This window comes from Martes martes (assembly GCF_963455335.1).
Source record: "Martes martes genome assembly, chromosome: 3".
Classification (NCBI taxonomy): Eukaryota; Metazoa; Chordata; class Mammalia; order Carnivora; family Mustelidae; genus Martes; species Martes martes.
In genome coordinates this window covers 61,186,507-61,210,920 of record NC_137890.1, presented here as the reverse complement: position 1 = coordinate 61,210,920, position 24,414 = coordinate 61,186,507, and the positions used below count along the sequence as shown (strand labels likewise).

General features: G+C 35.4%; 1 protein-coding gene across 2 annotated transcripts in view; it reads left to right on the top strand.

Moving 5' to 3' along the window:
* The window catches only part of INTS6 (integrator complex subunit 6), a 92,429-nt gene that overhangs the window by 38,966 nt on the left and 29,049 nt on the right, over positions 1–24,414 (top strand). For both annotated transcript variants that reach the window (XM_080797927.1, XM_080797928.1), the window contains 2 exons: positions 17,130–17,313; positions 23,166–23,291. In XM_080797927.1, coding sequence (XP_080654053.1) covers positions 17,130–17,313; positions 23,166–23,291 — 310 coding nt within the window. The remainder of the gene's footprint in view (positions 1–17,129; positions 17,314–23,165; positions 23,292–24,414) is intronic.

The window sequence follows — 24,414 nt, the reverse complement described above, 5'->3', positions numbered from 1 at the left end:
CTTTTGAAGAGCAAATGCTTTAAATTAATTTTTTTTCTTTTATGGTTTGTGCTTTCTGTATCCTATTTCAGAATTTTTTGCCTAGCCTAATGTTACTAAGATTTTTCTCCTATATTTTCTTCAAGGAGTTTTATATAGTGTGAGCTCTCTTGGGATCATGATTCGTTAGAATTTTTATGTCTCATGGGAGGAAAGTATTGAGATTCATTTTTTGAAACATCATTAACTAATCTTATCAGTGCTATTGTTAAAAAGATAATCCTTTCCCCCATTGCATTGCTGTGGCATCTTTGTTGAAAGTCAGTTGGCCACTTGTGTCTATTTCTGGGCTTTTTATTCTGTTTTGTTGATTTCTATGGCTGTCTTTTGCCAAGACAGCAATATCTAGTCCTATTAATATGTCCTATTAATATGTCCTAATATGTCTTGAAGTCAGTTAGTTTAAGTTTCCAACTTGTTCTTCTCCAAAATTGTTTTGTCTCTCCTAGGTCTTTTGAGTTTGTTTAGCCATAATATTTTAGAATTAGCTTGATAATTTTTTGCTAGAGAGCCCACTGCAATTTTGTTTAAGTAAGCTCTAAGCCCACAAGGGGCTTGAATATATGACCCCAAGATCAAGATTGGCATGTTCTCCTGACTGAGCTAGCCAAGGCGCCCTACCTACTGCAATTTTAATTGGAATTACATTGAATCTATAACTTAATTTGGGAAAAGTCAACACCTCACATTATTACTTATTCTAATCCCATGGAGATGGTAATCTCAGATTTTTTAAGTCTAACTTTTTTCAGTGGTGTTTGTAGTTTTTACTGTATGTTTTGCCCATGTATTTTGATGCTATCATAAATTGGTCTTTTTACTTTCAATTTCTGATTTTTGCTTGCACATAGAAATAGAGTTGATTTCTGTATTTTGACCTCATAATCTCTGATTTTCTTAAATTCACTTATCCTGTAGCTTTTTGTAGATTTTTGGGAATTTTTTGCATACAGGATCGTGTTTGTAAATGTAGAGAGTTTCACTTACACATTTTCAGTATCTGTCCGCTTTTTATTTCCTTTTCTTGCCTTTTTTTTTTTTTTAAGGTTTTATTTATTTATTTGACAGAGACAGCAAGATAGGGAACACAAGCAGGGGGAGTGGGAGAGGGAGAAGCAAGCTCCCTGCTGAGCAGGGAGCCCAATGTGGGGCTTGATCCCAGGACCCTGGGATCCTGATCTGAGCCAAAGGCAGACCCTTAATGACTGAGCCACCCAGGTGCCCCTCCTTTTCTTGCCTTAATGTGCTTGGAAAAGTGGTGAGAATGGACATCTTTGCCTTGTTCCTAATCTTGGGGGATGGCATTGGGAGTGAAAACTTTAACCATGTAAGTGTGATGTTAACCGTAGGTTTTTTGTATACTCTTTTTATTGGATTGTAGAAATTCTCTTTTGTTCCCAGTTTGCTGAGGCTTTTTTTTTTTTTTTTTAAATCATGAATGGCTAGTGAAATGTCAGGTGTTTTTAATGCATATGTTCAGATCATCATGACTTTTCTTTTTTAATCTTGTTGATATAGTGAATTACATTGATTAATTTTGATGTAGACCAACACACACACGCGCGCGCGCGCATATATATATCGTTGTGTGTGTATCCTTGTTACATATTCTGTAGATGAGGAAGCTGATACACAAAAGTTGTGATGTAAGAAAGCAAACAATAGGAACCCAGAAAGCAGTAGTCTGAATTATTTGCTATAAAGTCAAGCAGAAAAACAGATTTTAGTAAGGTGACTTTATATGGCACAGTGTAAACATGAGACGGGAATCCAGATAAGTAACAGGATGTAGCAAAATGGGACGAGATGGGTTTAAATCTTGTTTTTTCCTAAACCTGCAGTAATTTGGACAAATGTATCAATTCTTTGTGTAAAGGTTTCTTTACCCTCCTCCTACACCCAAATGATTTTGTTTATTTGATTCTAAGAAAGTGTGCCCATTCTCTACCCTTCTCAGCTTTTCTGAAATCAGGAGAGATGTATTAGCTCTCAGCAGGGAGGTAACCTGTGATGGACTTGTATCTGGTAGTGTCTATGTCAGTGCAGATTTTAGGCAGGGGCCTGAGTCATTAAGCTCTCACTCAGGCTGAACTGTTTGCTTTGCTAGCACCTCATGTCAGGTGAAATTTTTATATTCTATTTTATAGAGCTAAAATGTTTCAGTTTAATGTGAACATTTGGCTAATAACTGCATTTACAGAAAAGCTAGTAATAAAGGCAAGATTTCCTTCCCATTCTCATTTTCTTTTCACAAAGGCTTTTAATTACTTGCATTTTTAATGGTGTCTACTCACATATATCCAGTTTTTAAAAACATATATTGTGGAGCTTTCAAATACATACAGAAGTAGGGAAAGTAAATTAATAAACCTCAAGAACCCTTATCCAGCTTCAACTGTTACACACATTTTGTTGGTCTTGTTTTTTATCTGTTCTGCCCCTACTGCCATTTTTAGCAGGAACATTTTATTATATTTATTTATTTTGAAGGATTTTATTTATCCTACAGAGAGAGAAAGAGACCCCACATGTGTGAGCAGACGAAGGAGCATAACAGGAGGGAGAAGGAGGAGAAAAGAATCTCAAGTAGACCCCTCATGGAGTACAGAGTTGCATGCACATGGTGCTTAATCTCACAACCCTGAGATCATGACCTGAGCTGAAACCAAGATTCGGACGCTTAAATGACTGAGCCGCCCAGGTGCCCTGGGAATATTTTAAAAGCAAATTACAAACACTGTATCATTTCACTCATAAATACTTCCGTATGTGTCTTTGACATTTAAGGACATCTATATCTATCTGTCTACATCAGCAGTGTTCTATAGCCTAATGAAACTTTAATATATTTTAACATTTTGTTAAATTTAAATTAAAAAATTTTAAAAAGATTATTATTTATTTATTTGACAGAGATAGCAAGAGAGAGGGAACACAAGCAGAGGGAGCGGTAGAGGGAGAAGCAGGCTTCCTGCTGAGCAGGGAGCCCAATGTGGGGCTCAATTCCAGGACTCTGGGATCATGATCTGAGCCAAAGGCAGACGCTAAATGACAGAGCCACCCAGGCACCCCTAAATTTAATTTTTTAAAAATAAATTCTTTGCTTGAACTCAACAACCCTGAGAACAATAGTCACATGCTTTATCTACTGGGCCAGCCAGCTGCCGCTACATTTAATTTTTAAATAAGTTAATTTTATTTTTAATTTATTGTTATAGCTTCACAGAATTTTTAAGGGCTCTAATAAGTAATGGTCTAATATCTGATCTTTATTCCAGTCTCCCTAATCGTCTCAGAAATGTCAACAGTTATTTGAACCAGAATCTAAACATGGTTCATACATTACATCTGATCATCCAATTGCTATGTATTTTTAACTAGAAGTTTCATAGAAGTTTAACAGAAATTTGGATTCCTAATTCTTGCTTGAAAATTTTTAAAGAACTTATTACTGTATAGTGAATTAATAATGAAATTTTAATAATATGATAATACAGTAGATTACCTTCTGAACGATAGGCAGTACAAATAAAGGCAGTTGAGAAATTGCCAAATTTCTGAGAAGTAAAACTCTCTGTGATTATGAAGAATTGTTACTGAGGAATCAAACATCTGGCCAAAGTCAACCTTTGAAAGTGAAGCATTGTATCATCTAGTAATTTGTAATTGAAGTAAAAATAATACTAAAATATTCTAAGGTTAATTAATTGGAAATGCAAATGCAACACTGCTAGTCTTTAATATACCTTGAAATTACACTTTTCAAACTGAAGGTGCTAGTGAGGTAAAGTTCATAAGCACAAGCTATAAAATATAACTCTGATGTTCTTAACTTCTGAAGGCCAAAAGGGATTCAGAGGAACCTCTAGCTAGACCCAGTGTGGAGAACACTTAAAAGTCTATGATACTCAAATTCAAACTTGGTGGTAGGAAAGAAAGAAGGATATGAAGCTGCATGGATAATTGTGTGCTCTTGTTGGAGAACTTTTTATATACATTTAATGTTAAATTTTGGGGAACCAAAGAAATATGTTAAATTGATAATATGCTTTAGAACCATAAGTTAGAAGTAATAGGTATGTAGGAAGATTAAATGATGATTCAAGCAGGATGTTTAATTGAAACCCTAGTACAAAGTTCAGCAAGTAATGAATTGTCAACTTGTTAACTTGCTTTGTAATTTGGGGCAATATTTGGTATGAAGAAGAGGTCTTTAAGCTTTGTCTTTCTCTGCTTCTTGGAATTACCAAGAAAAGCTTATTATTTTTAGGGGGTACAATCTGTTTCTAGAGGATAGGGACATAAAAAACATACTGTGGGAAGTTTTTTGGTAAGTTTTCATACTTGAAGTATTACGTGTTGTCAGTTACCTAGAAAATAGTAGCTCTCAAAATGACTCAGAAAGCTCTTACTATTTTTTAGTTTTTATTTTGTTTTGTTTTTATTTATTTATTTGTCAGAAAGAGAGCATAAGCAGGGGAAGCTGCAGGCAGAGGGAGAAGCAGACTCCCTACTGAGTGAGGAGCCTAATGTGGAACTTGATCCCAGGACCCTGAGATCATGACATGAGCCAAACGCAGACGGTTAACCAACTGAGCCACCCAGGCATCCTGCTATTCATTTCTAAAGTTTTTAATCAACATGCTTTAAACTAAACTTTTGACCTAATACTTTCTAATTTATTATAGTTTTAATGTTGTATTCTTTACACTTTGAGATTTTTTATTTTATTTATTTATTTTTTTGAGATTTTTTAATATTAATAATTGTGAGTAGTTATATGTTATTGTACATCTTTTGAGAAAAATACTCTTTTTTGGTTGTGTGTGCATATTTAAAACTTAGTTTTGTAGCTTTTACAAAAAATTATGCTTCATATATAAAGTACTCTGTTACCATTTTGAGCATGTTATATCATCACTTTAATAGTAGAGGTAGAGAAAGTGTCAGGGCCTTGGACATAGCATATTCTATATTTTTTTGTCTATAATTGTTTTTGATATTAGTCCTTTGCTTTTTGCTTTCATTAACCTGTTTCTTCCTCTCATTCCTATTCCTTTTGCCATCAGTCACCCTGCTGCTTTTCTTAACTATTACATTAACTCCTTAACTTGCCTTGTTTTTTTTTCAGCCTGTCATATCATGGCAATAATGATTCTAAAACACACCACTTGAGTGTTATTCTGCTGTTAAAAATGTTTGATTGCTTTCCATCGTTCACTAGATTCCTTAGCAGCCTTCGCAACTTAGCCAGTCACCTTATTTATCCATACATCATCCATACATCATTTATTCATTCAGCCATATTTATTGAGTTTCTTCTGTGAATCAGACACTGTGCTAGGCTCTGAGTCTCAAATGGTGAGTAAAAATAAACAGCAGCTCTACCACCATTGGTCTAGTTGAGAAGACAAACATTAATAAAAACGTCACATAGGGCGCCTGGGTGGCTCAGTGGGTTAAGCCTCTGCCTTTGGCTTGGGTCATGATCTCAGGGTCCTGGGATCGAGCCCCACATTGGGCTCTCTGCTCCGCGGGGAGCCTGCTTCCCCCCCATCTCTGTCTGCCTCTCTGTCTATTTGTGATCTCTCTCTCTGTCAAATAAACAAATAAAATCTTTTAAAAAAATAAAAAAATAAAAACGTCACATTAGATCAAAGTAAAATTGCAGTTATCATATATCCTGCAGAAGGAGGAATATGTGCTATAAGAGCTTACTATAAGGGCACACTAGATCTAATCGGGGAGCTCAGAGAAAGCTAAGATCTGAAGAAATGAGTAAGATTTACTACACAGAAGGTGGGAAATATGATCATATCAGACTGTGCAAAGAATATTCCCAATGGGAGTATTTTTTTAAAAGATGTATTTATTTATTTATTTGACACAGAGAAAGTGCACAAGCAGGGGGAGAGGGAGAAGCAGGCTTCCTGCTGAGCGGGGAGCCCCATGTGGGGCTCAGTCCCAGGACCCTGAGATTATGACCTGAGCAGAAAGCAGACACTTAATTGACTAAGCCATCCAGGTGCCCCTACCCCTACCAAAGGGAGTATGTTTTGAGAACAAGACTAGAAACAAGCTCATGTGACTTAGTGCATAAAAGAAAAGGAATCTTGTATAAAATGGAAAAGGAAGGTTGGCTTGACCACTTAAGGGACTCGAAGCAATGCCATGTCATGTTGTTATTAAATAAAAGCAATAGGAGGCCATCCAAGGGTTTTATTTGGAGATACTGGGTGGAGGAGGGAAGACAAATGGATGTTGGAAGACCAGTTAGGCATTGTTGCATTAGTTCTGCTAATGGATTGGCTGAGGAGCTTCGTGATGGTAGAGAAGTAGTCATTTTAAGAGATATTTGTAAGGTTAAATCAACCAAATTTGGAGACATACATTATATTACATTTGGGGTATAATAAGGAAGAGGGAGATGGCTTCTTGCAATGCTGGAGAGATTATGATACCATTCACTGAGCTAGGAAATGTTGAAAGAGTATCATTTTGGGTGGAGGAAAATCATGACTTCAGTTTTAAAGGTTGAGTTTAAGATACCTTTGAGCCATTCAAGGGAAATGTCAAGTAGGCAGAAGAATACTCAAGAAAGATCTAGGCTGGATATATAAAAATGTTTAATATTATCTAAATATAGATAGTAAATGAATCTGTGGGCAGGGGTTGAGGGTTTAAAATGTAGATTGGCCAAGACTTAAAACTAAGCCTTGAGGATCTGTAGCAGTTAATGGTATTGAAGGTTGAGTCTGGGTTGTGTGTTGAGGGTAGAAGACAGAACAGCCAGAGAAGAGGAGGGAAAACCATGAGAATATTCCAGTATGAAAGCTAAAGGAGGAGAGTCTAAAGAGTGGTAGTTTGAATACTGCTGGGACGCTAACTATGAAAAATCTCCACTAGATTTAATGGCACCATTATCTATTTCTGTGTAATACATCATCATAAATCTTAGAGGCTTGAAACCAGTGTATTATTTCTCAGGATTCTGTGGGTTGAGCTCATTCAGCTGGCTGCTTAACTGGGGCTGAAACATTGAAGATGGCCTTTTTTATAACCTGGGGCTGGCACATTGAAGATGGCCTTTTTTATAATCTGGGGCTTTGGTACTCGTTGTTGCCTGGGCACTTTGCTGCTTGTCCCTGTGGCTTCTGTCTCCATATGATGTCTGATCAGTCATTGGTCAAGTTCAGTCTTCCTTATGAGGAAGCTGGCTCCCAAGGGGGTGATAATGAAGTTGTGAGGCCTGTTAAGACTTAGGCCTGGAACACTTTCCATACTTGTCATTTATCACAATGACCAAAAAATAAATCATGGGTGACTTTGTGTGGGAATTGTTTTAGTGGACTGAAAAGACTAGGGAATGACTAGTAGATGAAGAAAAAAATTCCTTGTCATTCTTTTTTATTTTCTCTAAACTTGACCCAATAGGCTACTAACTGCCTGAATACTTCTGGTTTTTTCCTTCATATATTCCCTTTCTCTGAATGTTGTTCCTCTATCTCCCCCATATTAAAACCTTATCCATTCTTTTTTTTTTTTTTTAAAGATTTATTTATTTGTGTGAGAGAGTACATGAACAGGGGGCAGAGGGAAAAGGAGAGGAGAATCAGACTCCCCGCTGAGCGCAGAGTCTAGAGTGGGGCTCAGTCTCTCTCATGACCCTGAGATCATGACCTGAGCCAAAACGAAGAGTCCAGTGCTTAACCGACTGAGCCGCCCAGGCGCCCTTAAAATGTTACCATACTTAAAGGCCTTCTTAAAATCTTCAGTTTCTCCTTTCTACTTTACTGTCCAGCAGCTTTGAATTTTAATTTGTTTTTTCATCCTAGTATTTTTTTTATTTCTTGCCTCCTATATTTTTGATGATGATCTTCACCCTGCACATGCCATCGCCCAATCTGCAAAAGGTTCTAGATTCCTAGTCAACTTTTCATTTTCCTAACTTACTCAGATGCTGCTTTTCTGTGAGCCTTTCCTGGTTCATCCACCAGATAATCACTTACTCCTGTACTCACACATGTTACATCATCAAGTACTTTCAGCCTGTCATATCATGGCAATAATAATTCTAAAGCACACCACTTGAGTGTTATTCTGCTGTTAAAAATGTTTGATTGCTTTCCATTGTTCACTAGGTTCCTTAGCAGCCTTCACAACTTAGCCAGTCACCTTATTTATCCATACATCATTTATTCATTCAGCCATATTTATTGAGTTTCTTCTGTGAATCAGACACTGTGCTAGGCTCTGAGTCTCAAATGGTGAGTAAAAACAAACAGGAGCTCTACCACCATTGGTCTAGTGGAGAAGACAAACATTAATAAAAACATCACATAGATCAAAGTAAAATTGAAATTTTCATATACAAGGCCAAGTACTTGTTATGGCTTCAACATTCGGAATGATTGTTTCTCCACCCCCTGCTCTAGGTGTCAGGTTTTGCAGCTCATGTTTTTGTGTCCTCTATGTGGGTACATACAAGGGGCATAGAGATCAAGTACATACATAGTAAGAGAGTAATCCTCCCAGCTCTTGAAGATAAGACTACCTGGTTTTGTGACCTACCATAAACATTACCACAGATTCCGTTTTGTGTGTTTGCATCCACATCTGTGTGTGTTTTGGGGTGGGGGGAGCACAGGTCTTATTGGCAGGACTGAGAGGTGCTTGTGTTCTGACTGCAGCTCTCACTCTACCCCTCTTACTCTTGTACTTTTCTTCTGCGGTGGGAATGGGGAAGACCTCATTTATTTCAATTTGACAAATACTGTGAAGGGGGGTGGGGCATAGAAAAGAGTAAGATCCTTCTCCTTGCCCTCTCTCAAACTGGTGGGATAGGTAAATAGGTGCCAGGTAAATGGGTCATTAAAACATAAGGTAGGAAGTATGATTATTAAAGGACTTACTATTTGAATTACTTCTGTAATAGAACCAGTTGGCAGAACATCTAAGTGCAAGGGAAACCTCCTAAGTGTTGGTACAGATCAGTCAGTCTTGACTCTCATGGTTGGCTCTGATGTGGACATCATCCAGGAGCCAGTTAGGTGGTTGTATACGAGGAGAAATCTGCTTGGTTTCTGAATTAAAGATGTTTTATTTTTTTTTTTTTTTTTTTTTTTTTAAAGATTTTATTTATTTATTTGACAGAGATCACAGGTAGGCAGAGAGGCAGCAGAGAGAGAGAGAAGGGAAGCAGGCTCCCTGCTGAGCAGAGAGCCTGATGCGGGGCTCGATCCCAAGACCCTGGGATCATGACCTGAGCCGAAGGCAGCGGCTTTAACCCACTGAGCCACCCAGGTGCCCCTGAATTAAAGATGTTTTAAAAATAAATTTCTTTTGTCTTTTTTTTACTATTTGCTGACTTTTATTTTTTACATTCTGCAGGTCTAAAAAATAAGTAGTTAATGTGTAAGAATTCTGGTTATCTAAGGTTTTATAATAGTTTTTCTTAAAGTGAGCTAGCTAAAACATCTCATATTATTTGGCTTGGTATAGTCCTTATTAAATCTTAACATAATGCCATGCTTTAGTAGGTGCTCAATGAATAACAGAATAATTAAAATTTAAGTTGAGCCTTAGTCTGTTCTTAGCATAGTCACAAATAATTAGGATTTGAATCATAATCAAAACCAAAAAGGTTGAATGAAGGAGAGATTGCACTTTTATAACAAAGATTGAGCAAGCCTAATGATACACTATCATTAGACCTACCTAATCTGCCCTTTACTTTTGATACCTGTGGAGAAATAAATTTTATTCCTTTCTAATAAGTTCAGGAAAGACTCAAAGGTGAAAAGTCAGTAAGATAGATCTCCAAAGGAAAGAAGGAAAAATAAGACAGTTTTCCTAAATTTAAGCTGGAGTTACATTTCCTTTTCTGTCAACTACCAGGATAATTACATAAGTTGTCTGGAATGGTGGTATCAATGAAATGAATCATTTAAAATAATATAGAGGGGCGCCTGGGTGGCTCAGGTTGTTGAGCGTCCAACTCTTGGTTTCAGCTTAGGTCATGAATCTTGGGGTGGTGGGATTGAGCCGAGCCCCGAGTCAGACTTTGTGCTCAGTGTGGAGTCTGCTGGAGATTCTCTCCCTTTGTTCCTCCCCGTGTTTGCACTCATCTCTCTAAAATAAATAAAATCTTAAAAAAAAATTAAATAATATAGAAAACTTCAATTGTATATAAGTAAAAATAAAACTTTGTTATTATAAACAGTAATTTTCTTTGTTTATTAATAAGTCTGTTAGACTGAGGTTTTGCCAAGTACAGTCTTGTGAAGAACCTAATAAAGACCAGTAATTTCATGATTATGGGGAGATTACTCTGTTCTTGAATTGCATATGATTTAGCCAGTTCTTAAAATTTGCAGTCCTTATGTGGTCTAAACTTGATTATATAGCAGGGATTATTTGAGTATGTATCCTCCAAATACGTATCTTCTGACATGGAATCTTATATTACAACTTATCTCTAAAATGGGGATAATAATAGTACCTGTACTGGTTTGTTATTAAATATATGAAAAGCTCATAGAATTTTGCTTGGCCCATAGTAAGTGCTCAATATCCTAGCTATTATTCTTGCTTACTTTTATTATTGTTATTAGTCATGTACTTAGGAATTGGGAGAGAACAGCAGGAAGGAGAAAATACATTACTGCATCTTTACATTGGATAAAGGAGTAACTCGGGAAAGCATAGGACGTTTCATAAAACAATCTAAATTATTTATAAAATATTACTAATTAGTGGCTTAAAATCACTAGATTTTTAAAGAGATGATTTAAAATTTGCTTCTAAAAGTAGTTATTTTCCATAATTAAACTTTCCTTTTTTTTTTTTTTTAAGATTTATTTATTTATTTATTCGACAGACAAAGATCACAAGTAGGCAGAGAGGCAGGCAGAGAGAGGAGGAAGCAGGCTCCCTGTGGAGCAGAGTGCCGATGCGGGGCTCGATCCCAGGACCCTGGGATCATGACCTGAGCCGAAACTTTCCTTTTTTCTATTTAATAAATTGTTTTTTTGTATGTGGTTATCTCAACACTTGATTTTTGAAAAAATGTAGGTAATGATTTCACTAGTGGTTAGGCAGTATAATGAAGTGGTTAAGAGCACAGAATCAAGGGCCAGACCAGCTGGGTTTGAACTCTGTCTCCTTACTATTTACTGTGTACTTTCCAGAAAGTTATTGGAATTCTTTGTGCAAAAACAGGCGTTTTTGTCATTTGTAAATAGGAATTGTATGGCACTTATCTTATTTGTTTATTTTTGTGGGTTCAATGAATTAATGTATATAGATGTTAATATATAATGAATTAATATATGTATATATATATTTTATATATATATATGAGCCATATATATGTATGGTTTAGAACAATGTTTGCCGTATAGTAATAACTACTGTATAAGTGTTGTTAATGACCAATTTTTTTTTAGCATCACCAGTGTAGACACTTAACTTTAAATACTCTTACACTAAAGTTTCTTGCAATTAAGTTTTATAAAACTCTCTTCCTGCCAAGTGTTCAGAAATAAGCTAATGAATATCTTCCTAACAGTATTGTAGTTTTCTGGTTAGCTTATCCCCCCAACACACCTCTAAAAAAAATTCCTGTAGGAACATGATCCCTTTCCTCTGAACTCTTTGAGTGATGGGACCACATTTTATTATGCATCTTTAAATACCCAAAACCTAAAAGATGCTTAATATTTGGTAGGTGAATAAAAAATGATGATTGAAAGAAGCATGCATAATTTTCAGGGAGTGTTTGCCCTCTTGCAGTATACTTTAATAACTGATCAAGGAGAACTCTTTGTTGAAGTCCTTAAAAATGTGGGACCTTTGGGTTTGTGATTATAATCTAATCTACTTTAAGTTGAGGCATGTATGAAGTTTTTCTTGTCTTTGATTTTGTATAAAACATAATAGTTGACTACTTGAATGAACACTTTATCTGCTTTTGACACTTATCTTCATAGTAACCTATTCAGATGTTCTGGATAGATAAGGATAAATGATACAACATTTCAACATATTTGCCAAATTTTGTTCTTTTTTGTTGTAGATTTTTAAAAATTTAGTAAATGAAACAGAACACTGCAGATTGTTAAGCTGTAGTTTCCTTTGTTCCCTACTCAGTGTTAACTTTCTTCCCTCTTCCCCAGCCCACCCCATCATGAATTTGGTATGTAGCTTTTTAGTTCACCTTTCTCACTTCTACTACATGTACATGTTATACATATATAAAACTAGATTAAGTAATAGTTTAACAGTGTACACAGATGCTTATCTGTGAGTGTCATTTTTCATCTTGCTTTCTTTTCATCTGATACTGTTTTGATTCACAAATAGACTCACACTTATAGTTGTCCCCCAATATAAGAAAAAAGGTGATATTCTAGAACAGTGGAGAAAGGATTTTTTTTAATAGTATATCAGTTGAGTGTTTGAGAAAAAAATCTATGTCTACTTCTAGCTCATAGAACAAACTCAATTTCAGATTTAAATGTAAGTGGTAAAATAGTAAAACTTTTAGAAGAATATAGAAGAAATTGTCATGACCTTTGAGGGCACAGAAAGTACTAACCATGGAAGAAAAAATGTATTAAGATAAGAAATTCAGTTTATCAAAAGTTACCACTAAAATAGTAAAAGAGGTCGCAAAATGGGAGAAGATATTTACAGTATGTATATCTAACAAGGGACTCATCCAGAATATATTAGTAATTTTTCAAATCAATAAAAAAGTTAACTCAATTTTTTAAAAAGCAGGCAGAAGCCTTTAGCACGCGCTTGACACGAGCATTTTTGCTCCTTGGTGTATACCAACAGAAGCGCGTGTGTCTGGGTTTTTCATAAAAAGACATGCTGTAATTTCATAGTTGTACTATTCATACTAGAAACTAGAAACAACCCAGATGCTTATCAACAAAAAAAATAGATAAACTCCAGTACATGTTCTCTCTCTATTCCTTTGTTGTCTCTCTCTCTCTTTCCCTCTGTCTTTTATACTCACATGCTATGTGGCAATAGGAATGAATGACCTACACTTAAATATGCAACAGTATGAATCTCAACCCCATAATATTAAATTGAAGAAGGCATAAGCCAAAGAGACCATATTCTGTAATTCCATTTATATAAAGTTCAAAATCAGGAAAAACGTCAGTTGGAGAGAGAGAATGACTGGAGGGGCATAAATTAGTAAGTTTCTGTTTCTTGATAAAAAATACTCATTACACAAGGACATTCAACTTGTGAAAGTTCATCAAGCTGTACATTCATGATTTATGTTCTTTTTTTTTTTTTTTAAACATTTTATTTATTTATTTGACAGAGATCACAAGTAGGCAGAGAGGCACGCAGAGAGAGAGGGAGGAGGAAGCAGGCTCCCTGCCGAGCAGAGAGCCAGATGCGGGGCTCAATCCCAGGACCCTAGGATCATAACCTGAGCCGAAGGCAGAGGCTTTAACCCATCGAGCCATCCAGGCGCCCCGATTTATGTTCTTTTATGTATGGATGCATGAATTATATGTATGTTATATTCAAAAAATACTGTTTTGAGATGTATCCATGTTGGATCTTAGAGGTTGAGTTTATTCATTTCAACTCTGATTTATAAACAGACCACAGTTGGTTTATTGATTCCCTTATTGGACTTCTAGGTTGTTTCCTGTGTTCCTGTTTCAAATAATGCTGTAGCCAGTATTTTACCTGGCTTCCTGTAAACATATATGAGTTTCTTTAAGGTGTATAACTAGAGATGGCATTGCTGGTTCCTGGTGTATGCTAATCTTCAGCTTATCAGATATTATCAAATTGTTTTCTAAAATGGTTATATATGAGTGATGGAAAGTTTCCATTGAGATACACATACACACTTATAATCACTTTTGTCAACCCTTAAAATTTTGCTCATGTGATGGGTGCAAAATGATATATCCCTCATATATTTTTTTAAGATTTTATTTAATTATTTGGTAGAGACACAGCGAGCGAGGGAACACAAGCAGGGGGAGTGGGAGAGGGAGAAGCAGGCTTCCTGCTGAGCAGGGAGCTGAATGCGGGGCTTAATCCCAGGACCCTGGGATCATGACCTGAGCCAAAGGCAGATGCTTAACGACTGAGCCACCCAGATGCCCTCCCTCATATTTTTAATTTGTATTGTCTGGCCATATAGACTTCCTTAGGTATTTTTTTCTCCCATTTTTCACTATTGAGAATTACCCATTTGTATTTTTGTACATTTTTCTTATGGTTAATTTTATATTTATTTCTTGATTTATGTGCAATTTGCCTTGATTCTCAGAGTCCATATATTCGGAAAGGCCTCCATTTCTGATTTTAACATGCTGCTAGAAATTTCAGTTGTAGACTTTAGATTTGGAATAATTGAACCTTCTTAAAAATATTTTTCTTTCAGGCTCTTTGTATTTTTCCTGTCCCTGTTTGCCTACCATTGCTCCTTCCAATATTACTGGCACATTTCAACTATAGGGGAGATGTTGGTGAGAGGGGATATGGGGAAGGGGAAATGATAAATAGAAAACTAAATAAAAATTTGACAAGTTTTATAAAAGTGATATAACTATGTATGAAATATGCTTGTGACCATTCTTGGTTGTTTCGTTTATTTTGCTTGAAATATTTTCCAGATCTGGCATTCCACAAAGGCCAGTTATATTGTTTTATATTGTCTCCCTTGTAGATGCTTATCATTAAATTATTTGATTTGTGTGTGTGCATGTGTATGTATGGAGTGAGTGTGGAGAAGGAAGAGAGAGAGAATTATCTGATTAGCTGTGTGTGTATGTGTATACAGTTTAGGAACTGTCATTGTCCTATGCACTGCTTATATCTGAGGTCTTTGCAGTGCTGTTATCCTGTGGATTCTTGAGACAGTTCCATGTATTGATTATATCCCAGAGTAACTATTCCTCCTCCTTCCTCCATTGCTACTTGTGCTTTGATGTTTTTGTGATCTTAGAAAATGACTGAACACTTGGTGGTTGTGCTTCCCAGGTACAGAGGTGACTGGTCTGGAGTAAAGGAGATGATGGAAACAGTGTTTTCCTCTTTCTCTTCTGGCAGGGTGTGGTAATATTAGCAAGGGCTTGGAGTTCCTCAGCTGTTTTCCAAGTGTCACAGAGAGAGGTTAGAGAACCTTCCTCACAGAACATCCTGGCCCAGATTTCTTCAACATTCCGTCCTACTGCCTTTGACTTCTGCCTTAAGTAGGATCAGTGCCAGAGGAAAGGCTCATGACTCCTGGCCATGGTCACAAAACCTTGGCTGATTTGGATCTTGCAGCGTATTCTCTTGGCATGAAGCTTTCGGAGAGGTGCCAGCTTAGCAAGAGCTTCACTAGGAATTCTCTTCTGAGAACAGAATTTGATTTTTTTTTTTAATGATTTAAGGTAACTCATAAAAAAAATTGAGTCTTAAGTCAGTGTAGAATGACTTTAATCCCTAATTTATCAAGTGCAGAAATCTTTGAGGTGAGAAATAGAAAGGCCATAAGCAATAGTTATGTTCGCTGTATGACCAAAGCAGTCTAAACTTTGGCAATTAATTTGGAAGTGATGTTTTATTTTATTTTTTTTTAAAGATTTTATTTATTTATTTGACAGATCACAAGCAGGCAGAGAGGCAGGCAGAGAGAGAAGGGAGGAAGCAGGCTCCCTGCTGAGCAGAGAAGCCCGACGCGGGGCTCGATCCCAGGACGCTGGGATCATGACCTGAGCTGAAGGCAGTGGCTTTAACTCACTGAGCCACCCAGGCGCCCCTGGAAGTGATGTTTTAAAGTATTTTCTGTATTTTAGAGAAAACTCTAAATAAATCCCCAAGTATGGTAATCCTGGGTTTTATTTTAATTTTTAAGAATTATATATGTGATGAAGTTTTTTGTTTTCCTGGGCACCATGTCATTACCACACATAAAATATTAATAATTACAATAATGTATATTCCATATTTTCTCAAAAAATCTCTGCTTTTGATTTCTTTGTCTTTTCTTCTGTAATGTTCCACCAACCCTCCTCACTCCCCAGTCTTTGCTTTTTCATGCCATTGATTTATTGGAGAAAGCAGATCATCTGTCCTATAGGATGTCCCACTTGCTGGATTTGACTTGTTGCTTCTTGTGGTGGTATTTAACTTGATCCCGTGTCCCTAGCAGTCCCTGTAAACTGGCAGCTAGAATAAAAGGCTTGGTGAGGTTTAGTTCAACCTTTACTTCCCTTTCCCCTTTTCTCCTTTCAGTGCTCCGCATCTGCTGTTGCATCACTTCTTGATACACAATCTTTCTGGTCATTCCCATTTAGTTACGCTAAGATTTGTGTGTGGATTCTCTTGGTCCTCTGTTACTTACTTGGTGCAGAGCTACCCATTAGAATCACTTCAATCTCTTCTAAGATTCTTAAGAATCCAAGATCCTAATTTAGCAGGTCTGTTGGGATTGGGGAAAGATAGCTGTTAAAAAACACATGGAAAAATAAAAGCCCTCTACCTTTATTCATGTGGCAAGAATCATTATCTTTAATACACTTAATATGTAATTAGAGTGACAAAATTTTCTTTTATGCAGATGCTTTGGGAATATATGTTTTGTCAAAAAATTAAGCCTAATTAAAATTATTAACTGGAAACGTTTGTGGCTGCCGTGGTATACTAGAAAAAGTACTGACTTGATCCCAGGAGGCCAAATCACTTACTCTTTCTGAGACATTTTTTTAATCTAGAAAATAGGAATAATAAGATATTTATTAGAGGCTTGTTTTAATGATTAAATGAAATGATTTATTTGGAAGCAGTCCAGCACCTGGTGGTTAGTTGAATGGAAACCTAAAAAGCATTACAATAATAGATGTTTTTCAATTGAGGTCTTTGGAGTAAAAGCTTAAGAAAATTGACATAACAGCCTCTCAGGTGCTTATTTTAGCCGTATCTTTTCTTTACAAGCATTTGTTTTTTTGAGTGATAGGAGACTGATGATATTTAGTTTTAATATATGTATAATTAATGTGGCCTTTTGGGAAAAACAGCCTGTGGAATCTTATTTTTTCCCCCCTTATTTTCAGCTCCATTTACCTCTTAATTCTCCTTTGCCTGGAAGTGAATTGACCAAGGAACCTTTTCGTTGGGATCAGAGACTCTTTGCACTAGTGTTGCGGTTGCCTGGCACCATGTCAGTAGAAACAGAACAGTTGACAGGTGTGCCTTTAGATGATTCTGCGATCACACCAATGTGTGAAGTAACAGGCGGTAAGTTTCTTTGCTGGCAGTAATTCAGTGACTTAAGGCAGAGTTTATCTGAATGTTTTAAATGTACATTTCAAAAACTCCATGTTTGTTTTTGTTCAACGAGTTAATGTTAGGAATTACAACTACATCAATGAACTTCTGTGATCTGATTTGAATGGGATTTAATACTATTGGATCTGAAATGAATGGTATTTCTTTCTACCCATATAGAAAATGCTGGTATTTGAAGTTGTTAAACTTCTGCCTTACCTATAAAGATTACCAATGGTTCATGAATGCAGTAAAATTATTTTCTCTGAAAAATGAACAGAATTTTGAAAATCATCCCATTAACCATTTAATGATTGATTCCTTGGTTAAGTACAATTTTCCCTAGAGGCAAAGAGGAAGCTAGGTAGTAGGTTAGAGGAACAGGTAGTGAGGTCTTATGCAGCTAGTTCAGGTAGTCACTATGTTAAGTGAACAATAAGGATACTCTGGAAAAAGAATATGTGAGTAGACTCAGAACTTCTTTAATGTGGAATTGGTCAGCAGATGGGTTAAATTCATACGGTTATGTATTGAGTGTCTGTGTGTACCAAGCACTGTTCTATGCTTTAAGACTGCAGTAGTGGATATGACAGGCAGTGGTATTCTTGCTTTCACGGAGCATTTTAGTTTTCACCTAATGAATTTAATTTAGTACGCACTCAGTGTCCAGATCTGACATACCACTATTTCACCTGTGTCAGGGGCCGGTGGCCTTAGTCTCTAGACACAGGCATTGCTCCCTATTGACACTCCATGATAGACAGCCTCATAAGTTAAAGGAGAATCTAAGGTTCAATTGATATTTTAGGTGCCTTTCTTCTAAAATTCTCAGACAGAAAGGGTACCCTGCACAGGTATATGAAGTAAATAAGTTAAGAGGTTATTTTTCACATTATTAAATGTTCGTATTTATAGAAGTACTTTCTGGTGAACTCCTCTAATTCCTTCACAGTTTACTTAAAAAAGGTATATACATATATTTTTAAAGGGAAAAGCTATCTATCTAAATTTGAAAATCCACTGTTAACAAATCCTTGTTTCCTTGTGCATGGGTGGTATTTTTCAGTGACAGTCCTCATTGTTTCTGTGGGTAGATTCACATTTGTATTCAGAAAATTTTAGTTTTTAGCCTTGGACGGACCCAATTGCTAAAATCCTGATTTTTTTTTTTTTTTTTAAAGCTCTAGGGTTTTTATTAACAGATGGATGGCCTTGAAGTTGTAATTTATTTACACTCTTGCCTTGGAAATTTTTTTATTATACATGCTTAGTTTGAACTCTGAATTATGATAAAGTTATGGGACTATATGTGCTATAGCTTTTGCTTCTAGGATCAAGAATATTCCGAGTGGGAAATGAAGTGAGTGGTATAATCAGAGAGGGTCTGCAGTGAACCTGAGACATCATGTAGTGGTTAATATCCTTGTCTCTGGGCAGGAATGTACTAAAGCTATTTTGTTTATTCTTGGAAAGGAACATCTCCAGAGGAGAAGATTCTGAAGTGACCCTTGGTAATATCTTTCAATCACCCAGAAACTTTGGTCAAGAAATTAGGAAGCTCCCCCGAATACACATCCTGAATCTCTCCTTGATGTAGTGGTTTATTTGACTCTTTCTTGCTCTTGCTGTAAGAATATTGAGAAGCTGTTCAAATGCCACTCACCTTTTCATAGATCTGAATAGTATGTTCTTTTTTATTATTTTAAGACTGTTTCCTAAAGAAAGTTTTGAGGATAAAACACTAGAAAAATAGAAAAAAACAGGAAAGCTAATATCCACTGGCATTGCACTTTCCAAATAAGTAATCTCTACTAACAATTCATGTGCATTTTTTAACTTAATGATAAGAGTAGTGTGTGTACATTTATTTTTCCCATTATAGAATAATTTATGTCACTAAGGAAAAGTTGGAAAGAGATGTGCCTGTGTTGTCAGAATCATTAATAAGTTGTTATATTTTCTAGGTATACTCTAAAAATATTGTAAAATTGTCATTGTAAGCATTTTTCTTTTATTAGGTAATTAGTGAGTATCCATTCTATGTAACTGTTTTTAATGCTGGAAATACAGCAGGAACAATAAACAAAAGATCACTTTTTGGACTATGTGACAGATAAAATCATAAAATGAATAAGTAGTAGTATTTTAGAGAGTGTTACTTACTCCAAAGAAGAAGCAGGGTAAGGATATAGAGAGTAACTTGAGGCAGAGAATGAATATTCTTGGAAGGTCTTTGAGGAGGTGACTTTTTTTAAAAACCATGAACCTAAAAGTTTGAACTATACTGGTTTGAATCAATGCATTCCTTATCCTTGGAGATTATCATATTTGTTTAAAGAAATAAAACATTTATTCTTTTATAAATTCTATACCTCTAATATTGAAGTTAAGGCCTCTTGTTTTAATAGGGCTTAATCATTTTTAGTTGTGTCTTAAAAATATTAATCCCTCTAAAATCATTGTTACATTGTGTTTACTGAGTCTTTATTGTGGTGGAACTGACCTAAAACACATTAGTTGCAGGTGTAATCATAATGATTTGGTATTTGTGCATATTGTGACATGATCACCACAGTAAGTCTTCTTAACATACAAGCAGAGATCTGAATAATGGAGTAAACTATAGGAAGATCTATGCAAAGAAAATAGTAAGGGAAGGAACACACTATATATTTTTGTGAGCAACAGGAAGGCTGATACGGCTGGAGCTTACATAAGGGAGGAGTAGAAGGTAATAGGTTTAAAACAGTAGGCGAAGGTTGAATATTGAATAGCCTTTTAGGCTGTAATAAATATTTTTTATTTTCTAAGTGCGATGAGGAACCATTGGAGGGCTTTTTCTAGGGGGTGACATCTGTTTCTTTTTCTGAATGATCACTTCAAGTGCTAGATAGACTATACTGTAAAGTAGCAAGAATAGAGGCAGAAAAGCTAGTAAGCGATGATAGCACTTTGGTTTAAAGTGTTGAATTTGGGGGGATGGTGAGAGGTGGTCTGATGCAGGGGGGAACTTGAGGATGAGGGCAATGAGAGCAGAATGAATCAAGGATGATTCTTAGATGACTCACTTGGCCTGAATACTGGAGATGAATGGCTGTGACATGAACTGAGATGGGGACACTGGGGAGAAGCAGGTTTGAAGGAGGTGCAGGGATATCAAAGCAAAAAATGACTAATTGAGATGATGGTGGAAGTGCTGAAGATAAAAAGCACTTTATAAGAATTGTAAGACATCTAGAGTAAATAAATTTAACTTTCTTAGCCTCTATAAGGATTGTTGCCCAATTTATTACAAATATTCTTTTTGCTTCTCTATTTTACTAAAATGCTGGTGTAGTAAACTTCTGTGGGAAATTTTTTTTTTTTTCCCACTTCTGCCTTTAGATTCACTATAATTTAGTTTGATTTTTTTGTGGACTCTACATAATAGTAAGTAAGCCAGCTCCTTGACTTGAAAGTGTGTGCTTGTAAGCCATGATTGTAGAAACTGTGCTTCAATACAGAGAGTTGTACAATACAAGGGATGAGTTTTGATTGAGAGAATAAAAGAAATATTACATAGGGTATAGGTTTACTTTGTAAAGATGGCAAAATTTGCTATTTCCTCGTTACCTTCAAAAGAATGGATATTTATTATTTAAGTGACTCAAGTTTATTAACTTTTTCTTTAGTTTTTATAAAGCATCTTTGTAATTCTTTTTTATACTAAGATTATAACTCCTATACTCCTATTTTCCTAATCAATTGATGATTGATTTCCTAATCATTGATGATGACACAGGATAGAGGAGCAGAGAGAATTGCTACAATTTTATACTTTCAAATTTTTTGGTTTTTAATGACTTCTTGGAAATATGCTTAAATTTCAAGAAATAAGAAAATTCAATCTTTATATAATCTTCTAGATAACTTTGTGTATCAAGATGATCAATCTTTATATGTATTGTGACTCAGAAAAAAATATTTTAATTTATCAATTCTTTCAAATAAGTATGATTCCATATAGGCATTCTGTTTTAAATACTGATTTCAAATCAGCATCATGATTTCCAGGGAACAAAGTATACCCAGATTAAAGTTTCTTTTTTTTTTTTTTTTAAAGATTTTATTTATTTATTTGACAGACAGATCACAAGTAGGCAGAGAGGCAGGCAGAGAGAGAGAAGGGAGGAAGCAGGCTCCCTGCTGAGCAGAGAGCCCAATGTGGGGCTCGATCCCAGGACCCTGGGATCATGACCCGAGCCGAAGGCAGAGGCTTTAACCCACTGAGCCACCCAGGCGCCCCCAGATTAAAGTTTCTAATGTCCTGTAAAGGTTTGAATCTTGGGCTTATTAACTTGGATAAATTAACCTCTCCATGCTTTAGTTTTCTTGTTTATAACCTGGAGAAAGTAACCCCTACAGTTGTTGCTAGGATTAAATAAATTAATATGATAAAGTGGTTGGAATAGTGCCAGGCATGTAGACATTCGATAATTGGTAGGTATTTTTATGATTATGACTACTGTTATTATATACAGATAGGTTGTTTGTTATCTGATACTTGTTTTTCTAAGTATAGCTGATGGTCGATTTGAATCACACTACTGCCTAATGTTTTCTATTCTGAGTAGCCTTTAACAAATCACATGTCAGGTATAAACTGATATGAGTAATTTGATATGTCAAATATAATGATACATAGCTATGTTTGGAAATAATTGGTGAAATCAGAAAAAAAATGTAGGACTTTTCCATACTGAGCTTATTGCAAAAAACATTAAGATGTTTGATTAGACTGTTTTAGTTGTGAAAGTTCTCAGCATTGGTTTGGATCAGCACATGTGATAGAAATATGATACAAGTTACATACATAATTATAATTATCATAGTAGTCACATTAAAAAGGTGAAATTAACCTCAGTATCTTTTAAGTCAGTAAGTACAAAGTATTTCAACCTGAAACTGACATTTAAAAATTATTGAAATAGTTTATATTTTTGTATTAATGTTACAAAATAAGTTATATATTTTATATTTATTATACATATCAGTTTGGACTAACCATTAGATGGACTAGCCATCTCAGTAGCCATATGTGGTCAGTGATTGCAGTAATATGACAGCACAGGTCTAGATATATTTATGGAAAATCCCTGTTCAAGAGATCTTTTCACTAGTATGTTTTTTTAACCACTAGTGTTTTATTGCTCTGTACTAAAAATTCTATAGGTTAAAATATACAAAAGGAAAATTCATTTAAGATAGGTTTAATTCCCAAATACGTAAGCCAAAGGAAATTCCGGAAAAGCACATGCTACCATCTAAAAGTGCAAATATGTCAGATATGCAGTAATTTACAGCAGGCCAATTAAATAATTGAGTATCTGCCATGTGCTTAGCATTACTCATAGTGATAATACTTTCATTTATTAGGAGTAAGATCTTGAAGGTTAGTTATTAGATGTTAGGTATATGTGTTAAAGATAAACTATACTGGGTAATAGTTGAAGATAATTTTATGTATTTATTTTAAGTTATATTTTATATAACATATATATATAAATATATATATAATGCGATTTTTTCATTATTGTTTTTTCAGACCAAATTTCTCTTTTCTGTGTATCTACATTTAAAAGAAAAATTGTATATACTGTCATAAAATGGAATTGTTAGTTGATTGAAAATGACTATTTTTATTCATTTTTCCATAAGATAATGAAATAAAGTCAAACTTTGCCATTGAACTTTTGTTGATAGTGTCAGAAACCCAACTGGCTTGGGTTCTGGCTTGCTAAAGGTAGAAATTTCTGCAACTAACTTTATTCTTTTTGTCTCAGGCCGCTCATACTCTGTATGTTCTCCAAGAATGCTTAATCAGTGTCTGGAGTCTTTGGTGCAGAAAGTGCAAAGTGGGGTGGTGATAAACTTTGAAAAAGCAGGACCAGATCCTTCACCTGTAGAAGGTATTATTATACTTTTCTTATAGACATTCTAAACTTTATTGTTGAACTAGAACTGAAAAATTACTGTGATTTGGCTTTAAGATTAACAAGGTCAAATTATTAAGATGACAAAATGGCTATTGGTAAAGAGGGAAGATTAAACAGGAAAGTGAAGATAAACTGATAGTGGTTCACTAGCATCACTTTTTTATACTGATTGTTCATAATCATATAGGAGTCAAAAACCTTATTAGGCATTTACGGATTAGCAGCCTCATACTTCCTTTTTAAAAAGGCCACTTTGCCTCTCTTCAGTATATGTGCTTATCCTGTGTCCCTTAATTGAACAAGAATGTTCAATCCTAGGTGTTTAATTCCTTAGCTACATTTTTTCTAAGGATCAGTCTGGTCAAAAACATATGATTTGTGTGGTTACAAAAAAAAGGAACCAGCCTTTGCCATTAAGCTGGATTCTATTCTAGTTAAGTTCCACCTGACTTTATTTTAATATTCTGTGATCATCAACTATTTATATTAGCTAGAGGAGTTACGCTAGAACCAATGGACAGCTTACATCTGTGATCCTCTGTGTAGTATGGCATAGCTTATAACAAAATTACAGAGTCATTAATGACACTTGGCAGAGGTGATCCATTGAGTGGGTAAATTGGGAGAACAGGAAGGTCATAAGGGAAAAAAAACTGGTTACTCTCAGAGGGGTATAATAGGGAAGGAACAGAAAATGGCAAAGTTATATAAATTGGTCACTGTGTCTTTAAAAAAAATAAGTTTCTTTAATTGACTCTTTGACACAGAATGTATTTATTTTTAAATTATTTTAATATTTGGCTTAGAGTTAGGCACCAAGTAAATGTTTAATAAACTGTTAAAGACAGTTCCTGTTTTGCTAGAATTATTTTAGATTGAAGGTAAATACCTCGAGTTTGATTTGCATATTAAATTTTTTTGTTATTTAGGCTTTAGTTAAAAATGATTTTTTTTTAAAGATTTTATTTATTTATTTGAGAGAGACAGTGAGAGAGAGCATGAGCGAGGAGAAGGTCAGAGAGAGAAGCAGACTCCCCGTGGAGCTGGGAGCCCAATGCGGGACTCGATCCCGGGACTCCGGGATCATGACCCGAGC